General features: G+C 43.1%; 1 protein-coding gene across 1 annotated transcript in view; it reads right to left on the reverse strand.

Annotated features, from left to right (window-relative positions):
* Positions 1 to 20,000, reverse strand: part of LOC122257908 (uncharacterized) — a gene marked incomplete in the record, with an annotated part of 260,899 nt that overhangs the window by 207,688 nt on the left and 33,211 nt on the right. The window contains 4 exon segments of the mRNA XM_086542632.1: positions 9,617 to 9,671; positions 11,147 to 11,310; positions 12,133 to 12,191; positions 12,745 to 12,795. Coding sequence (XP_086398758.1) covers positions 9,617 to 9,671; positions 11,147 to 11,310; positions 12,133 to 12,191; positions 12,745 to 12,795 — 329 coding nt within the window.

Below are 20,000 nucleotides of genomic sequence, written 5' to 3' on the forward strand. Positions count from 1 at the left end.
TGACTGACTGGCTGACTGACTGACTGACTGACTGACAGATAGACAGACTGTCTGTCTCTACGTAAAGACGAAAATGAACGCTCATTTACGAAAAAATAAAAAATAAAAGAAATAAAAATGTATGATCAGCGCACCGGTTTTGGATACGTTAGCCGCAGGTGATACAAAGATACGTATCCGCAAGATGGATCCGATAACAGTTTGGAATGCAGACACATTGCCTTGCCAATGTGCAGTATTTTTTTTTTCTTTCTTTCTTTTTGTTTCTCTCTGTAACCGTGATCATAAATAAACGGGAGGAGGGAGGGAGGGGGGAGGGAGGGAGGGAGGGGGGGAGGGGGGGAGGGGAGGGAGAAAACAGAAATAGAAATCGATAGAGAGAGAGAGAAAGAGAGAAAGAGAGAAAGAGAGAAAGAGAGAGAAAAAACACCACCAGCAACAGATAACACACCGACATTACCTTCAAACCTTGCTATTAAGTTGTTACTGTCGTACGCCCACTTTTCCTCACACTTTGCGGCTAAAACCATTTCATGCAGTCCATTGATTTTTGTTTCTGTCTTTGTTTTTCTTATAAATGAACGTACTTGACAGTCTCTCTTCGTTCAATTTCATCTATTGTGTTTGAGTCTATGTGTCTCTACGTCCATCTGTTCTTCAAATAACACGATAACACAACACACACGGGGGAGAACTAGACGCCAGACTATTGAACACAAAACTAAGGTGATGATAACCTTCGCCTTGTTCTCATTAAATACATTAAAATTATCTATACCTTCAGAGATCGCACTGCCGTTTGCTTGTTTCACCGATAACGGCAAGAATGGGAATGGGAATAAAGAAAGGAAGAAAAATAAAAAATAAAATAATTGAGGGTGAGTGAGAGGCCACACAAAGATGTATAGCCGCGAGGTCGCCCACGCTAACACTACGCCTGGCTATCACGACCTCCCTTGCCCGCACGGTTCTCTCCCTCTGTGCCTCCCTACCACCCCCCCTTCTCCACCCCTTCTCCACCCACTCTCCCTCTCCCCTCTTTCCTCTTTCCTCTCCTTCTCCCTTTCCCTATCTCCCTTCTCCTCTCTCTATCCCCCTTCTCCTCTCTCTATCCCCCTTCTCCCTCTCCACCCCATCTCCCTCTTTCTCTTCTTCTTCCTGTACATATGCTATTTTTATCTACTATATCTACGCTTTCAGATATTGATGATTTGTGACAGACACGTGTATAACTGTGCCTTTTTGCGTGTATTTTGTGTGAAATTCTAGTTCAGCCTTTTCTTCCCCCTCTTCTCTTCGCCCTTACTCCTCACCCTTTCTTTCTTCCCTCTCTTCTTCACCCTCTCCTTCACCCACTTCCCCTGACCCCCCCCCCTCCAACAAAAAAAAGGTAAATCAAAACATAAATAAGAGACATTAAACCTCACAAATATACCAAAAACACTCATAACCTCACCACAGAATGAGCATTTATGCGTCGAATACATTCCGACTTGTTGATGAGGAGGTTGAATGCAGCCACAGAAACACGGGAGAAAGGGGGGAGGGGGGCTTGTCACACCTGCGTGAGGGGGGGTGGGGGTACTGGGGGTAGTGGGGGAGGGAGGTGAAGGTAGGGGGGTGGGAAGAGGTGACAGGATCAGCGAGGAGTGCCAGAGGGTGCCACTCACGACCTGCATCTAACACGTTAATTAAAACATGAAGAAGGCGTGTTTCGCGTGTCTCGTTTTCTGTTCTTGTTCTGACTGCGGTAGACATTTTTTTTTCATTCTTTTTTGTTCTCTTTCCTCTCGGATTTCATGGGATTTTGATGTTATTCATGAGACTTTAATAGACATGGACGTTGTGACTGAGGACTTGTAATAATGACGTCTTGGCACCTGAGAGAAGCCCCTCAGTCTGGCATGCCGCCGCGGCCTCCGACAGGTAAGTAAGCCCACTTGCCCCCTCCCCTCCCCCCCTTCTCACCTCCACCCCATCCTTCCCTCCCTCCCAAATCCAGTTTTCTTCTCCTTCCTTCCCATTTCCTCCTCCTCCTCTTCCCTACACCTTCTCCCTTCCCCTCCTTCCCGCTTTCCGTCCCCCTTTCTTTCCCTCGCCTTCCATCCCTTCCCCTACCATTCTTCTCCCCTTCTCTTTCCCCGTTCCTTCATGATTCCATTTCCCTCTTCTTCCCTTTTCCTTTCCCTCTCCTTCTTCCTTCCCATCCCCCGTTTCATTCCTTTCTCTTTCTCCCTCTCCACCCTCCTTCCCTTCCTCCCTCCCTATTCCCCTTCATTCACCCTTCTCCCTTCGTCTCTCCATCTCTCCCCTCCCCCTTCTCCCCCTTCTCCCCTCCCTCCCTCTCCATTCTCGTTTAGGTTTATTGATGTATTGAACTATGACCTCCTACATGTGCACGTTTATACGCACATGCACGTACACATGGTATTTTTCCAGATGTTTACACGGGTATGTGGCACTTTCACAGATACCATAAGAGCGCTCTGCTTTTCACTCTTCATAGAATATTGATCCTTATCTTGATCGTGTTTGTGTAAAAGGTTTGTTTGTTTGTTTGTTTGTTTATTTGTGTGCGTGTGCGTGTGTGTCTGTGTGCGTGTGTGTGTATGTCTGTGTGCGTGTGTGTATGTCTGTGTGCGTGTGTGTGTGTATGTCTGTGTGCGTGTGTGTGTGTATGTCTGTGTGCGTGTGTGTGTATGTCTGTGTGCGTGTGCGCGCTCTCGTTTATGGGCATGTACGCATATATCTGAGTGTGCCTCAATGTACGTATTCGTCCGCACCGCGTAAGCATTTGCCCATAAAGTAACGCGCTCGCCTTTCTGTGAAACCCCAAAATCTCACATGACAAGTTTCCCCTCGGATGATTCCCCCGTTTCCGCCGCCGAAAGAGACGTAGAGAATCGCAGTCGTACTATATGCAAATGAGATGCAAATCACTATTCGGTCAGGAGCCAGCGGTCGGATATGAAGCAATAGGCGCCGGTCAGAGTCAATGGGGACGACGAGATAGATGGATAGATAGATGGATAGATAGATAGATATTTTGATAGATAGGTAGATAGATAGATAAGTAGATTGATAGATAGGTATGCACGCGTTTATATACATAAATATCGATACTAAGAAGAAGTAATAACAATAACAATTATAAAATATTCTTTCTCTTTCTCTCTCTTTCTCTTTATATCTTTCTCTTTCTCTTTATATCTTACTCTTTCTCTTTCTCTTAGCGCGCACCTCGACTTGGCTCAGTTTTATCTCTCGCTCCGCCATGTATCTTTCTTCTCTCAAGACGGTGGTTACTGGACACGCAAGGTGCATTAAGAACGTCTGCGTTAAAAGGGAGTTTTTAGATTTCTCTTTGATTATTATAGTTATGGTTATCATTAATTTATTCTATTATTATCATCATTATCATTATTACTAGTATCCTTATTGCGTGTTTATCTACGTTACTTTATATTAATTGTTTTAAGAATGATATCCCTGCAGTTGGCCATTTTGAAATTACAAAAATCCAAATTCATTGAACCTCGAGAGATAGAGAGAAAAATATATACGTAAAATGTACACAACATAACGACAGCTGACCTGACCTAGCATGGCTGAAGTGAAAGTCTTTTTTTACCTATTCATCTCTCTCACTCACACAATTCCTGTGGCATGAAATGGCAGACAAAAGACAAGTGTCAACATTGGGTTCCGAAAAAGAACATTCAGGGCTGGCTGGAGTGTCACTTTCCTTTGCAGTTCTTATTTCCATTGCTGTCGCTGGAGCCCAATACAAAATATATATATATATATATATTATATATATATATATATATAATATATATATATATATATATATATATATATATTATATATATATAAAATGTGTGTGTGTATATATGTATATATATTATAGTATATATAATATATATATATATATATATATAATACATATATATATATATATTTTTTTTTTTTTATGGAGGTATATATGTGTGTATGTGTGTGTGTGTGTGTGTGTGTGTGTGTGTGTGTGTGTGTGTGTGTGTGTGTGTGTGTGTGTGTGTGTGTGTGTGTGTGTGTGTGTGTGTCTTTATATGAAATCTACAATGTAATAAATATGAAGGTACGGCTATCAGTGTCTCTCAGACCTATTGTTACGACACGCGATATGATACATAACTCATATCTAGGAAGTGTAGAAATTATCACTTCAGCCAGTCATTGTTACGTAGACCTAGAGAGGAAGACAAGGAGGGAGGGTGAGAGGGAGAGGGGAAGAGAAGGTGAGAGGGAGAGAGGAAGAGAAGGTGAGATGGAGAGGGGAAAAGAAGGTGAGATAGAGAGGGGGAAGGAAGGTGAGATGGAGAGGGGAAAAGAAGGTGAGATGGAGAGGGGAAGAGAAAGTGAGATGGAGAGGGGAATAAAAGACGAGAGGGAGAGGGGGAGGGAGGGAGATGAGAAGGGGAAGGTAAGAGGAAGAGGGAAGCAGGAAGAGTAGGAGAACAGAAAATAAATAAAGCGGACTTACCTCTGTATATATTCCTGCGATTCTATCCATGTTTTCTCTCTTTTTTTATTATTTTTAGAGCGCCAGGATTCCGTTGTTTATTTTGTGAGCCTGAACACGTGTCGCTCTGGATTTTAAGAGACCCTTTCCTCCATAGGATGCTATTCGCGAAACCTTTTGGAAGATTGGCCGATGTGGAAAACGGGTTTGTTTCGTTTATTTCTCCCTCGAATATATATCGAAAGGACTTCTATTTTGTCTTAGTTTTTATTTATTTCTCTTATCTTTTCTTCTCTTTTCTTTAAATTGATAAGCTTTTCTTCCGTTCTCCCCTCCGAAGAGAACATTTCATTGACTTTTACTTATTGATTCGCTTTTTTTTTTCTCTCTCTCTCTCTTTCCCGTCTAGGAGATTTCGTCCTTATTCCTTGTGGATGTTCCTTGCGAGTTCCCGTCACCGAATCGAGATCAATTAATTTCTGTAGCTGGTGAAGAAGCTTCTTAAGAGTCTGTCTTCACCTCTCTTTCCTCTTCCTTTTTCCTTCGGGTCCTCTTTATCTCACTCTTTCTTTCTTTTTTTTTCTCTCTCTCCCCTCCTCCTCAAGCTGCAATCATCTTACGAAAGTCGCTCCCGAAAATGCTGAGAAACTGAGAGGGACAGAATAGGAGGCTCTCGTTCTATGACACGGGATTATGACCTCTGTGCAAAGTGGCTGTAGAGGTGATTATAAAGGCGATTCAGAAGTCTTGCAGGGTGTCAAAGTCTTCACTCAGGATGGCACCTTCTTCAAACCCTCCCTCCCCTGTTGTCTCTCCACCCTCTCTCTGCTCCCTTTTCCTTCCTTCCTTCCTTCCTTTTCCTTATTCCTTCCTTCCAACTTCTCTCTTCATCTTTTCCTCTTTTCTTCTTATCTCTCTGTTTCCCTTCTCTCTCCTCTCTTCTTAATCCTTAGAAGATCTTTGATCTTCGTGGGGTGGGAATCCGTATGTACTCGCGGCGAGTTTCAAGACTTATTCAAACGTTTAAGACTAGACGAACAGGACGTCCTTATGACCAAGTGTACGTACACGACGTTTATGACGTAGGGAAATAAAACGTATAGGATATCTAAAACGCACGAGACTTATTCAAAACATATAAGACGAGACATACAAGTGGTCGTTTTTTAAGTCTTAGAAGACGTAAGACAAAGAAACATTTCAGCCCAGTGAAAGTTCAGTGGAGAGGAGACTCGGGGAGGGGAAGTTGAGGATAAGGGAAGGCGACAGATATTGCCGAAAGGGGGAAGGAGAGAGGGACTGAATAAATGATGGGGAATTGGGAAAAAAAGATGAAACACTATAAGAGGGGCAGTTTTTTTAGGGGGAGAGAGAAAGATTAAGATGTGTGAATGATTTAGAAAATATAAAAGTGTTTAGATTGAGGCGAGTGTTCGAAAAGGAAGAAGGAAGGGAGGGAGAGGGAGGGAGGGAGGGAAAGGGAAAGAGAGAGAGAGAGAGAGAGAGAGAGAGAGAGAGAGAGAGAGAGAGAGAGAGAGAGAGAGAGAGAGAGAGAGAGAGAGAGAGAGAGACAGACAGACAGACAGACAGGAACAGACAGATAGACAGAGAAAATTAGATCAGAAAAGTAAAACCCAATCTAATAAAACAGGAATCCTAAGAAGACCAAAGGAAAATAATGAATAAAAGCATAAATATAAGGAACAAAAAAGAAAATCCTTTCTATGGCTTCCTCACAAAGGTCTCAGTACTCAAGAATCCATCTCAGAACTCCCATAGAGTATACCATGTCCTCCTTCTCGCCATCTAACGTCACAAGGCATCTTGGAGGAGGAGGAGGAGGTAGGGGGAAGGGGATGGGGGAGGGGGAAGTACAAGAAGAGATGGAGTAAGAGAGCGGCGGTTGAGGCCTCGGGGTAGGGGGTAGAGGAAGGGAGGAAGAGGGGGGGAGGGGATATTGGGGAATCCCCGGAAATGAGATCTTCAGGTGATTTCCTTCGCGTTCCACATGACCCACACCCCCTTTTCAATCTCTCTTCGTCGTCGTCCTCCTCCCCGTCTTCGTCATCGTCATCGTTATCGTCATCGTCATCATTTCCATCTCCTCTTTTCCATCATCTTCATCGACGTTGTTGTCATCATCTTGAGGTTTCCAAATGGGAGGTAAAAGGAAGTAGATGATGATAATGGGTATCTTACATAACCAGACTGAACCGAGGATAGAGTTTGGAGAATAGATGGGATAATATAGTAATAGACGATGACGTGGTTATGTGTAAATAGACGGAATCAGAGAGTGGGCGTGTGGGCGTGAGGGCGTAGAGAGGGGACCACCGCCCCTCTGATGCCTCTTTGATGGAACGTTATCGGCCTTGCGAAACTCTTGATAAAAAGTTTTCCCCTTTTTTTAATTTCTATGTTTACTTTTTTCTCTTTCCTTTTTTGGCCACGATAAGATAACTTTAAGGAGAAAGTTTATTCATTTTTTTCGGTTCTTTTTTTCTTTTGTTTTTAGTGACGCAATTATCACTTTTTCCGAAGGGGATAGGGGGCTCTATTTGTTTGTTTGTTTATGATATCTTTTAAGAGAGGGATACAGAGTGGGTACAGGTATATGATTTGTTGTTGTTGCTCTTTTTTTCTAAGTACAAAGGAGGCTGATTTTATATCCTGGCGTATTCAACGGTTTAGAGTTTATGCTGGACTTCTAGAATCTCTCTAGAATCTCTTAGCATCTTGGACGAGTACTGTCATGTTAGACAATAAATATTCAGCTCACGTGAAAACCGCTACAGTTTTCAATTTAAAATCTTCCTTCGTCATAAATCTCTTCTACAAATAACGCTCCTTCGTAGATAAATTCATCTACAATACTAAACACGTAACAGGAACTTTTATCCATATGAACACACTAGTTTTTCTAAGAGTCTGTTGTTAGTTCAGAAGTCCACTTGGAGGGGCAAAAGTCTACGGGACGCGCACTCCAATGTTCACTAGGTGCCGGCCGAGGCTTGACTGCGGAGGAAGCTGCTGGTTACTCTTGCCTCGCCGGAGATGTCGGTCTCCGTATCCTCGCTCGTGGCTTTGGCTTTGGTTTGAGCTTCACTCGAACGTCACTGGCGCTACGTCGTCACAGTGGCGTGTGATGAAAAGGTGTGATGAGGTTTGGCTTATATACTTTTTCTGATTATTAACTTTTGATCTCTCGTTGCACAAATATATGTATATATTTTTCAAACCGAGAGAAACTTCATACTCTTGTAATATCGCTAACCATTTATAAAAAAAAAAAAAAAAAAAACATGTACGATCCACCCCCTCCCCCCTCACGTAAAAAAAAACATCAAATAAGTACGAAAGCATGATCAAAAAGGCCCATCAACTCAGACATTAAGCGCCATCGAGTGAAGGAGGATCGAGAGAGAGAAAAAAAGAAAAGAAAAAAAAACATACAGACGTGAAAGAAAACGGATCTACCATAGTCTCCGTTTTCTATGCGGGTCCAGCGGCTACGACGACGGCCTTGCAAACACAGAATGCCACTGCAGAAAATCAATCTCTTTCTATCGCATTCCTAGGCTTGTGGGAATCTCCCTCCCCTCCCCTCCCCCCTCCTTCTCACTCCCCTCCATCCCTCCCCCCTTATTCCGATTGTCGGAGATGTATCGGTGAGTCTTTTATTGTTATTGTTAACTTAGACAGAGAGAGAGAGAGAGAGAGAGAGAGAGAGAGAGAGAGAGAGAGAGAGAGAGAGAGAGAGAGAGAGAGAGAGGCGCGATATATTTAAAGGAAGATATGAATAATGCAATTGAAGAATATAATTTTTTTTTTTTTTTTCACCAAGGTCAATTGCGAGTTGAAAGGACGGGATTGCAATTTTGCGAAGGCGTAATTTGTGAACAATAAAGTGAATTGTCTCAAAGTGAAAGGCGACGACATTTTGAGTGACACTCTGAACGCGAAATCGAGATTGTTTTTTTTTTTTTTTTTTTTTTTTCATTGATGTTATGCTTTTTGTTCGTTTGTTTTGCGAGTTTTTTTCTCTCTCTTTCTCTTTCTCTTTTTTTCTTTCTCCCTCTTTATCTCTCTCTTGCTTTTTCTTCCTCTAAATCTCCTTTCACTATCTCTCTCTTCCCTCTCTCCCTCTCCCTCTCCCTCTCCCTCTCCCTCTCCCTCTCCCTCTCCCTCTCCCTCTCCCTCTCCCTCCCCCTCCCCCCCCCCCCCTCTCCCTCTCTCTCCCCAAACTCTCAACAACGACCTAGGGACACATTACCTTCGTACCAGCAAGGAGAAAGTCGTTACAGGGGGCCGTTTTCCACTCGAGTATCTTTTTCGAGTTTCGGGTTTTCCAGATACCCGTTAATGAAGTCTGGGGTTTTGGGGTGACTGTACCCTTTCTTTTCTTTTCTTTTTTTTTATTTGGCGTTGGCGTTGGGTTTGTGTTTTTGTGGTGTGTTTTGCGAGTTCTGTCTTTGGATGGGGTGTGGGAGTACGTTGTGGTGTGTTTTTGTGTGTTTGGGTGTGTGTGTGTGGGGGGGGTTATGTGAGTGGGTTTGTGTAGTGTGAGTGTCTGTGTTTGTGGGTTTGTGTGAGTGGGTTTGTATAAGTGGGTTTGTGTGAGAGTGTTTGTGTCTGTGGGTTTGTGTGAGTGGGTTTGTATAAGTGGGTTGTCTGAGTACACTGTATAAGTGTGTTGTGTAAGGGTGTTGGATGAGTGCGTTATCTGTGTCTGTTGTGGTGTGTTGTGTTATGTTATTTTTTTTTTATAAACGTAAGAGTGTATGATAACATACCGAGGTTGAAATAACGCTGTTCTAATATCGTGAGCATTTTAGTTATGAACAATAATCACTATTTCCTTAACAATAATGAGAAAAATTCTTACTCTCCCCTTCCCTTGCATCTTCTCTTCCTCTTTTCTTCTTCTCCTTCTCCTATCACACTTCCATTTTTCCTTTTTTTTCGTCCAATAAGTACACACCACAACGATACTATAACCTTATCCATAATTTCCATTTTATTTGACAAAAACGGAGTTCTTACCTCAATGGATTTCTCTAAAGCGATATAAAAAAAAAAGGATTTTCAAAAAAGTAACACTGTTTTCCTTACCTTATTGGATATATGGGCAACACTGAAGGACATGCAGCCAAGGAATTCGCTCCTTCTGAAGGACAAGAGAATAAAGGGTTAGTTCAGAGGTCAGGTCAGGTCAGTATAACATTCGAGTGTTCCAATGTATAAGAGTAATATATTCATTAAAGAGTTAATGTTCTAAAAAATGACCTGGAAGTTACTAGTTGTTTAAACATGAATATTTATATCAAAATTTATAATTATTCTTCTCTTGAATATAATCTATCATTTACATTAATCGACTTAATGTCATTGACTATCCATGTACGTATATACCCTAAGAACACACACAAATGCATGGAATCTCTCTCTCTCTCTCTTTCTCTCTCTCTCTCTTTGTTTCTCTCACTTTCACTCTCACTCTCCTTCTCACTCTCACTCTTTCTCTCTCTTTCTATTCTTTCTGTTCTCTTTCTCTTTCTCTCTCTTTCTTGTCTTTTTCTATTCGCTTTCTCTTTCTCTCTTTATATTTATTTTAAATCTCCATCTCCCTATCTCTATCTCCCTATCTCCCTATCTCCCTATCTCCCTATCTCTCTGTCTCTCTGTCTCTCTGTCTCTCTATCTCTCTATCTCTCTATCTCTCTATCTCTCTATCTCTCTATCTCTCTATCTATCTATCTCTCTATCTCTCAATCTCTCAATCTCTCAATCTCTCTATCTCTCTATCTCTCTAACTCTCTTACTTTCTTACTCTCTTACTTTTCTCTTTTTATCTCTTTCTCTTTCTCTATTTTTCTTACTCTCACTTTTTCTCTTACACTTTTTCTATTTCTCTCTCTCTTTCTCTTTTTTCTCTTTCTCCTTCTCTTTCTCTCTTTGCTTTAATCCTCATAGATGATTAACATACGTAACTCCAAGACCTTCTCACATTCGCTTCAGAAGCAGATAAAATATATCAGATAAATCGCCTTTGCTTTCAGACGTTAATGAAACTTCCTTTGTAAGACATCCATGCCTTCATTTTATTTCCAATGACAGATGGAAAAGGAAATGAACGTCGTGGTGGAGTGCGAAAAGAAGGTGAATATCTCAGAATGTTGAGAAAGAGGTAAACGAACAACCAGTCAACGATTGCAAGCAGTCAACGATCATAAATGCCCATATCGAGTTATCGTTTCGTTTAAACGACTGTCGTAATTAGTTAACACGCTTATTCATACAAACAACCATTCAAAAAAAAAGACTCATATCTCTACCATTCCGGCCAATACGTCATCTCAACTCAAAAAACTAGTCAACCATTCGAACCACTGCAACCAATATCTCCCACCCAACCTTATGTCATGCCACCTAACCAACCAAATCATACCATTCGCCCAACCTCCCAATTCAAGTAAACAACACCCCCAACTCAACCACTCTCAACCCAACTAAAACCCCCTTCCCCCTTCCCTTCTCCCTGTAACCCACTCCTACCCAACCAAAACCCCCCACCCCACTCCCTCCTATCAACCAAATTCACCCCCCCTCCTCACCCCCCCCCCCCCAGTCAACCAAACTCACTTCCTCAGGGTATCTCGACTCCACACCGAGATCAGGAGCCGCTTATCCAGGTCCTCGGGGAGAAAGTCGAAGCTGAACTTCTGGTCGAAATTCGGACTGTTGGTCGCCCGGATCAGGGGAGTTCGGCAGAAGGTTCTCTCGACGCAGTCCGGCACCAGGGAGATCTGTTAGGGGGGAGAGGGGTCAGTATTGGGGTGGTGGTGGTGGTGGTGGTGGTGGTGGTGGTCGTGGTCGTGGTAGTAGTGATGGTGGTGGTGGTGGTGGTGGTGGTGGTGGTGGTCGTGGTCGTGGTAGTAGTGATGGTGGTGGTGGTGGTGGTGATGATGATGATGATGATGATGATGATGATGATGATGATGATGATGATGATGATGATGATGATGATGATGACAAAGATGAGAGAGACTGTGGTGAGAATAGAAGAATCACTCAAGCACATAAATAACAATAACAATAACAACACTAATAACCTCCATCCATCTAATCCAACCCTACACCCCCCTCCCTCCCCTCCCCCCTAGCCATGATAAACGACCCGGAAAGACTCGCTTCGTCACGTGACTTCCCGGCAGTGATTTACAACGTGTCAGATCATGTTATAAATGTGAGACGCGGGATTACGTGTTTTCAACGTGTCGGGGTCGGATAGCATGGAGGAAGATAACGAGAGAGAAAATGGTAAAAAATGGGGAGTGAGGGAGAGATAGAGAGAGAGAAGAGAGAGAGAAAGGGAGGGAGGGAAAGGGAGAGAGGAGAGAGAGAGAGAAACTGATAACAATATGAGAATAATGATGATGTAAAGAACATGACTTGTTTATGAGAATGATGAAGGTGATTATATTGGAAAAAAACAAAAAACATATTGACACAAAGCTTTTCATTGTCAACATTTCCCACCATATTTCATATTCCACTCATTAAGACCAATACATTCACTTTCCTATGTATTTATATACCATAAAAAAAAACAGAAGCAATGCACTCACCTTCACGTACGGGTTACACACACTAGAATACCGTGACTTTAACTTCCTTGCCTCGATAACTGGAAGAGAAGAGAAGGAATGAGAGAAAATACACAAAATTATTTCTAGGAGAGGGGGGGAGGGGGAGGGAAGAAGGTGATGAGTTGCAGTCTGGCATTTGCAAACATCACCTGAAATATTACTTAGAAACGTCACACGCGGAAGCAGAGACCATCGTAAATACCAAGCGAGAAATTATTTGATATTAATCCGAGTTTAAGTATTATCTATTTCTTGTCTATCTCTTTTTTTTAGGAGTGAGGGATAATTTTGGTTGTGACTTTCATTGCTTGATATATATATATATATATATATTTGTATGTATGTATGTATATACATTTTTTTTGGTGGGGGGATGACTTCTCTAAATTATCTAAATCAGTTCATCATTGCCTTTTTCGCTATCTCATCGTTGAATTTATATTTCTTTTTCCATTATTCGCTTTTATTCAAATGAAAGAACTTCTATTATATATATATATATATATATATATATATATATATATATATATATATATATATTCATTCACCTCTTTTACATATCACAAACAGACAAGCAAATATCGCACTTACTGTGTATGGTAAGAAGGCCGTAATTCTCGTACACTGCTAGCTTGAGCTGACCTGCAACAAAGAGAAAATCGTTTGTTAGTGAAATCTAAATATAATTCCCATGAAAAAGACAAATTACTCATTTATGAAGAACAAGAACATGTTCAATTATATTGTATCGAGAGAAAAAAAAGTGCCAAAAAAATATGTTAATTGGTAATCATAATGACAAAACCAACAACTACAACAATAACAAAACAATAACAAGACTGAGAGTTTATAACAATAACACAGATGAATTAAAATATATAATAACAACAATAATAAAATAACGAAACCAATTCACACGTTAATACCATTAATCTTTAAAATGATGCCATTAAGGATAAAAATATATGTACGCGAAGATTTACGACTTCATATATATTAGCGAAAGGTCATAAAAAATCCACAGAGAAAATAAGGTCACGGAAGGGAGGGGACGATGTAATATGACCCTTGACCCCCGACCGGCATAGGTCAGCCTGACGACGCTGGCTGGCGCTTTGCGGTTAACTAGCCTATTAAGGCTATTTTTCTGTGGGTTCGCTCATTCTCCCTTTTCTTTCTTTTCTCTCTCTTTTCTCTGTCTTTTCTCTTTCCTCTTTTTCTCTCTCTCTTTTCTCTCTTTTCTCTCTCTTTCTCTCTCTTTCTCTTTTTCTCTCTTTCTCTCTCCTTCTCTCCCTCTCTCCTTCTCTCCTTCTCTCCTTCCCTCTTCCCTCTTCCTCTCTTCCCTCTTCCTCTCTTCCCTCTTCCTTTCTTCCTCTCTTCCTCTCGAAAACAGAAAGGGAGACAACAAAGAGTGAAGAAATAATCCAAGAAACAAAGGAGAGAGAAAGAGGGGACGGGAAACAACCAGATGCCAAGTCATCTGGCGGAAGGGGGCGGAATATGGGGGGGGGGTAGAGGAAAGAATAGGGGGCGGGGAGGGTAGGGAAGGGGAGTGAGGACACGTGGTGGGAATAGCTATTGAAGAAAAAGGATGATTAGAAGAATGAGGGAGTCTTGATAAAATAAAATTGATGATAATGATATGATAAAGGGAATATTGATACTAATTATAATGACTAGAGTAAAAAAAAAATATATCAAATAAAAAAAAAATCCAACGTTATAGGTCTCTTAGGGTAACATAACATAGAAAATGTGTGTGTGTGTGTGTGTGTGTGTGTGTGTGTGTGTGTGTGTGTGTGTGTGTGTGTGTGTGTGTGTGTGTGTGTGTGTGTGTGTGTGTGTGTGTGTGTGTTTGTGTGTATAAACATGATGATATAAAAAAGTGAGATACAAAGCCAGATAAAAAACAGAGAGAGCCAGAAGGAGCCAGAAGGAGCCGCCAGAAGGAGCCAGAGAGAGCCAGAGGGAGCCAGTAGCGTACACTCGGCAGCGGAGGCACGTGAATAATTAGAAGAGACACACTTTAAGGGGCAGTAATTAGAGGGCGGGGGGTGGGGGATGGGTAGGGGGTTGAGGGGAAATGAGAAGAAGAGGGGGGGGGGTAGATGGTAGCTGGAGGGTCAAAGTCGTTAAGCCACAAGGAGAGTGAGAGAGTGAGAGAGAGTGAGAGAGAGTGAGAGAGAGAGAGAGAGAGAGAGAGAGAGAGAGAGAGAGAGAGAGAGAGAGAGAGAGAGAGAGAGAGAGAGAGAGAGAGACTGTGCACGTGTGTGTGCGTATGAGCGCCCGTTCGTATTCAGGTGTATGTCCCTGCATACAAACACACACACACACACCCTTTCCTCCCATCCTTTTCTTTAACTCTTTTTTTATCTCCTCCGTCTTCCTCTTCCTTCCCCCATTCACACCTTGGCGCAGATGACCCCACTTCCTGTGCATCCTCAACGGTCGCGCGTGGCTGTCTGTTTCCTTACTGTAACCGACCAGGAGGAGGGGAAGGATTAGGAGGAGGATGGGGACGGGGGGAGAAGTAGGAGGAGGAAGAGGAGGAGGAGGAGGAGGAGGAGGGAGGGAGGGAAGAGCAGGATGAGGAGGATGAGGAGGAGGAGGAGGACGAGGGGTAGGGGGGAGGAGAGGGGGAGAGGGAGGGAAGAGGAGAGGGAGGAGCGGAAGGGGTCGGAGGAATTAGGAGGGAGGAAGAAGAAGAGGAGGAAGAGAACGACAGAATGTGAGAGAAAAGTGAAAGAGGTAGGAAGGAAGGGTAAAAGATGGAGGAGGAGGACCAAGATGCTCATGTCCTGCCTCCACCCCACCCCCCTTTTCCCTACCCACCTCCCTATTTCCCTTCCCCCCCTCACTTACAGCCCTCCCCCCCCCTCTTTTCGCTTCCTCTTTCCACTACCAATTCGTTACCCGTTAGTAACCGGAGAAGGTGTTGGAGAAAGAGGAGAAGGAAGTGGAGGAAGACAGAAAGATGATGAGGATTACGGGATGAAGAAGAAGAAAAAAAAACTTTTAACAAAAACAACACGAGAGAGAGAGAGAAAGAGAGAGCGAGAGCGAGAGAGAGAGAGAGAGAGAGAGAGAGAGAGAGAGAGAGAGAGAGAGAGAGAGAGAGAGAGAGAGAGAGAGAGAGAGAGAGAGAGAGAGAAAGAAAGAGAGAGAGAGAGAGGAAGTGAAAGAAGAGAATCAGAAGGAGAAAGATAAGAAGAAATTAAAATAAACAGCACAATACGACGCCATCTTTAGAACAACAACAACAGTAACGAGAAGAACAACATGAACAGCACAGAGAACTTTAACGGCTCAGTGAAGAACATTCGGAAGAGGATGATGAAGAAACAGGGATGATGATAGTGAAGATAAAGAAGAAAATGATGAAGTAAATGAAGAAGAAGAGGAAGAAAAAGGAGGAGGAGGAAGAGGAAGAGGAAGAGGAGGAGGAGAAAGAGAAGAAGAAGAAGACGATGATGACGGTGAAGAAAACTATAAAAAGAAGAATCAGAGGAAGAACAAGAACAAGAAGTAGAAGTAGAAGAAGGAGAAAAAGAAGAAGAAAACAAAAAAAAAACAAAGAAGAGGAAGAAGAAGCTAATGAAATATTAACGAAGAAGAACAAGAATAACAAAAAAAATGAAAACAAAAAAAAATGAAACGGAGAAGAAGAACAGCAAATCATAGAAATAAGATAAGAAGAAGGAATAACAATAACTCGAACATTTCTTCCCTCTAAGCGATTCGTCACCTGCTGTCTGGCTGCCATCAGAGAGCGATGAGGGAACAGGGTAATGAACAGGAAGAGGGGAAAAGAGAGAGAAAAAGGGGAGAAGAGGGGAAGGAAATCTTTAAGAACGATGATGTAGAGGAAGAAGAGTGATTTGAAATAGAGTTTGTTCATCTTTTTTTGTGTTTTTTTTATTAATTAGTATAACGCTAGGTAAGCCATCTTTCTATCCATTCATTCATCCATCCATCCATCCATCCAACCACCCATCCAACCACCTAACTACCCACCCATCCACCCATCCACCCATCCATCCATCCAACCACCCAAATATCCATCCATCCACCCATCCACCCACCCACCGACCCACCCACCCACCTACCCACCCATCCACCCATTTACAATCCTTTTACTTATCAACATAAAGAAAAATAATAATAATAATAAAAGATAAACATATACAAAATAAAACTTCAGAGACATGAAGCAGTGAAGTTCCTCGTTGCATAAAGGCGTTTGATCTCCCGGCGATGCAATGTGCAATGGCGGTTCAATGCAAGAATCTTGATTTGTTTCTTTGCGTCTGAGTGGAGTCTTGGGTGTGGAAGGGAGAGGGAAAGAGACGAAAGAGTTGAAAGGACGAAAGAGGGGAAAGAAGATGAATAGATAACGGTTTTTTTCGTTCTCGTTTTCGTTTTTTCATTTTCGTTTTCGTTTTTTATTTTCGTTTTCGTTTTTTATTTTCGTTTTCGTTTTTTATTTTCGTTTTCGTTTTTTATTTTCGTTTTCGTTTTTTTGTATTCGTTTTCATATTCCTTTTCGGTTTTCGGTTTTCGTTCTTCTTCCTCTTCTTCTTCTTCCGTTTCTCTCTCGCTTAACCTTTATAATTTCCACTCATCGGCTTTCCTCCTCTCACTTCGAAACGTGGCAATAAATGTCAGTTATTGCGTCAACTGCTTCCCCTTTCGTTATTCTTGCCTCTCTTATTCTCTCTCTCTCTCTTCTCTTTCTCGCCTCGCCTCTTCGCCTTTCCATTCTTATTACGCTCTCCTCTTCCTCTCTGACTGACTGTATACTCACTCACTCACTCACTCACTCACTCACTCACTCACTCACTCACTCACTCACTCACTCACTCACTCACTCACTCACTCACTCAAAGGATGACTCCCTCTCAGTCTCTCCCTCACCCTCCCTCCTCCTTTCCTTCCCTCCTTTCTTCCTTCCTTCTTTCCGCATCTACTGACTCTTCTTCCAGGACCTTGGAAATATTCTTTGAAGGGAACCGTTTTTCACCCGAACTTCCTTCCTCGCGGAGAGAGAGAGAGAGAGAGAGAGAGAGATGGCCGGAAGTGAGCATCTGTCTCTCTCTTTCGCTGTCACTGTGTCTCTGTGTCTCTCTGTGTCTCTCTGTGTCTCTCTGTGTCTCTCTGTGTCTCTCTGTGTCTCTCTGTGTCTCTCTGTGTCTCTCTGTGTCAGTCTCTGTCAGTCTCTGTCAGTCTCTGTCAGTCTCTGTCAGTCTCTGTCAGTCTCTGTCAGTCTCTGCCAGTCTCTGCCAGTCTCTGCCAGTCTCTGCCAGTCTCTGCCAGTCTCTGCCAGTCTCTGTCAGTCTCTGTCAGTCTCTGTCAGTCTCTGTCAGTCTCTGTCAGTCTCTGCCAGTCTCTGCCAGTCTCTGTCAGTCTCTGTCAGTCTCTGTCAGTCTCTGTCAGTCTCTGTCAGTCTCTGTCTCTCGCTCTCTCGCTCTCAACGCAAAGAGCTTTCAGCATCTTCCAAGAAAACTTCTATCAAAAAAGACATCTTTCTTATCTCACTTGACAACGCCGCCGGCTTTAGCAAGTCTTAGAAAAAGGTATATATAAGAAAAAATAATAAATAAAATAAAAGTACGAAAAGATGTTAAAAAAGAACATTGTTTACGTAATAAAAAAAGTCTCTAAAGATGGACCAGTGTATCACACACACTCGAAGCCTCTTAAACAAACATCTTGTCCCTTGAAACCGAAAGAGACCGCGGAACAGGGCATTATCTCCCCTTCACTCACGCCTCCCCTCTCTCCTTGCCTCTCCTCTCTCCTTGCCTCCCCTCTTGGCTCTCCCCTTCACCCTAGCACCCCCCCCCCCCTTCCCTCGCCCCAACACACTTCATCGCGTGTATCAGTGTCAGCTCTGTAAAGTCTCTTGCCTGTCTTCTCAATTTTCCCCTCTTCCCTCTCTCTCTTCCTTACTCTCGATTTTCACCTCTTCTTACTCTCTCTTGCTCTCATCTTCTGGTCTTATTAATTTTCTCTTTACTTCTTCTTCTTCTTGCTCTCATATATCCTTTCCCTTTTTTTCCTCTTCTTCTCCCTCTTTATCCCCTTCACTTATCATTTCCACTCTCATCTTTTCCTGCCTCTTTCTCCCTCTCTATCTCTTTCTTCTTCCCCTCTTCTCTCCCATCCATCCTTTCCTCCTCTCCCCCTTACCTTGCCGTCTAACTCTCTCCCCTCTCCTCCTCCCCTCTCCTCCTCCCCTTCCCACCCCACCCTCCCATGACAGCTAAAACAAACAGCCCTGTCACCCCCTGTCGTACGTGTCACGAACGGACAATTCACACGCTCACCCGACGTCTGGAAAGGTGGGGGGGGGGAGAAACGAAAAGGATTCTCGGCCTAAATTCCGACAGCCAGACAAATGGACGGGCAGATAGATAGATAGATAGATAGAGTAACGGAGAGATACACAGATAGACAGCTCGACAGATCTAGGAGACACCGAAGGACGAGTAGACACAAATTAGACAGATAGACGGTCAGATTGAGAGACAGCTGAACAGACAGACAGTCGAACAAACGAACAGACACACACACACACACACAAAGAAACAAATAAACAAAACAAACAAACAACGGGTCACGGAAGATACAGCCACCCCTTGCGTTGACCCCCCCTCACCCCCCTTCCCCTCACCCCTCACCTCAATCCCGCAACCCCCCCCCCCCACCCCTCACCTCAATCCCGCAACCCCCACACCGCCACGGTTACGAAAGCCGCATGCGGTATAGCGTACAAACCGCCGGAGAAACACATAAATCGTTCCCTTAAGTGGCAAATGGAGATGCCACGAAGAAGGAGCGAGGTTACAACGGGTGCGCTACGAGGCTACGTAATTGGCTGGCGGGTCGGGTCGGGTACGCGTCGGGTCGGGTATAGGTCGGGTCGGGTGTCGGGGTAGAGTGACTATCTCTTTAATGATGTAATTAGCTATCTTATCTATCTGTCTCTCAATTTATATACCTATCTGTCTATCTATTTATGTGTATATTTTTATAACCTGGCCTTGGTTTAGTTATTTGACCCTAGGGCCACATTTATCCAGTCGAAACCGCAAGGTCACACGGGCCCTGGGGTCAGACAAGGTCACTGACGAAGGGGAAATGTGTATCTTTTTTAAATGGTAGCTAATCTTTCAAACGGAGATAATAAAGCTAATAAGTGATGGTGACTATGAAAGGATATTAATAAAGATAATGATAATGATACATAGCAATGATAATGATAAGAAAAAAAACAATAAAAAACATTATTCAATATATTCAGCAGCTACAGCATCGATATAATGATTCCATTGTTGATGGTGATTATTCGCTTGCAATTTTTGCAATGTTGGTCTTCGGCCATTTTCGTTATCCTTGTTTTTGCTTGTTCGTTATTTCATTTTTCTCCATTCTATTTTTTGAGTGTGTGTAAGAGTAAGTGTAAGTGTAAGCGTAAGTATACATGTACACGTGCGTATGCGTGTGCGTGTGCGTGTGCGTGTGCGTGTGCGTGTGCGTGTGCGTGTGCGTGTGCGTATGCGTATGCGTATGCGTATGCGTATGCGTGTGCGTGTGCGTATGCGTGTGAGTGTGCGTGTGCGTGTGCGTGTGCGTGTGCGTGTGCGTGTGCGTGTGCGTGTGCGTGAACGTGTACGTGTACGTGTACGTGAACGTGAACGTGTACGTATACGTGAACGTGTACATGTACGTGTACGTGTACGTGTACGTGTACGTGTGCGTGTGCGTGCGTCTGTGCGTGTGTGTGTATGCGTGCGTCTCTCGCCCACTCCCCGCTGGGCGCGTATCAGATTTCCCCTTTTCTCTCC

The sequence above is a fragment of the Penaeus japonicus genome, unplaced genomic scaffold, assembly GCF_977035675.1.
Source record: "Penaeus japonicus unplaced genomic scaffold, GWHDUDI00000001_assembly GWHDUDI00000012, whole genome shotgun sequence".
Taxonomy (NCBI): Eukaryota; Metazoa; Arthropoda; class Malacostraca; order Decapoda; family Penaeidae; genus Penaeus; species Penaeus japonicus.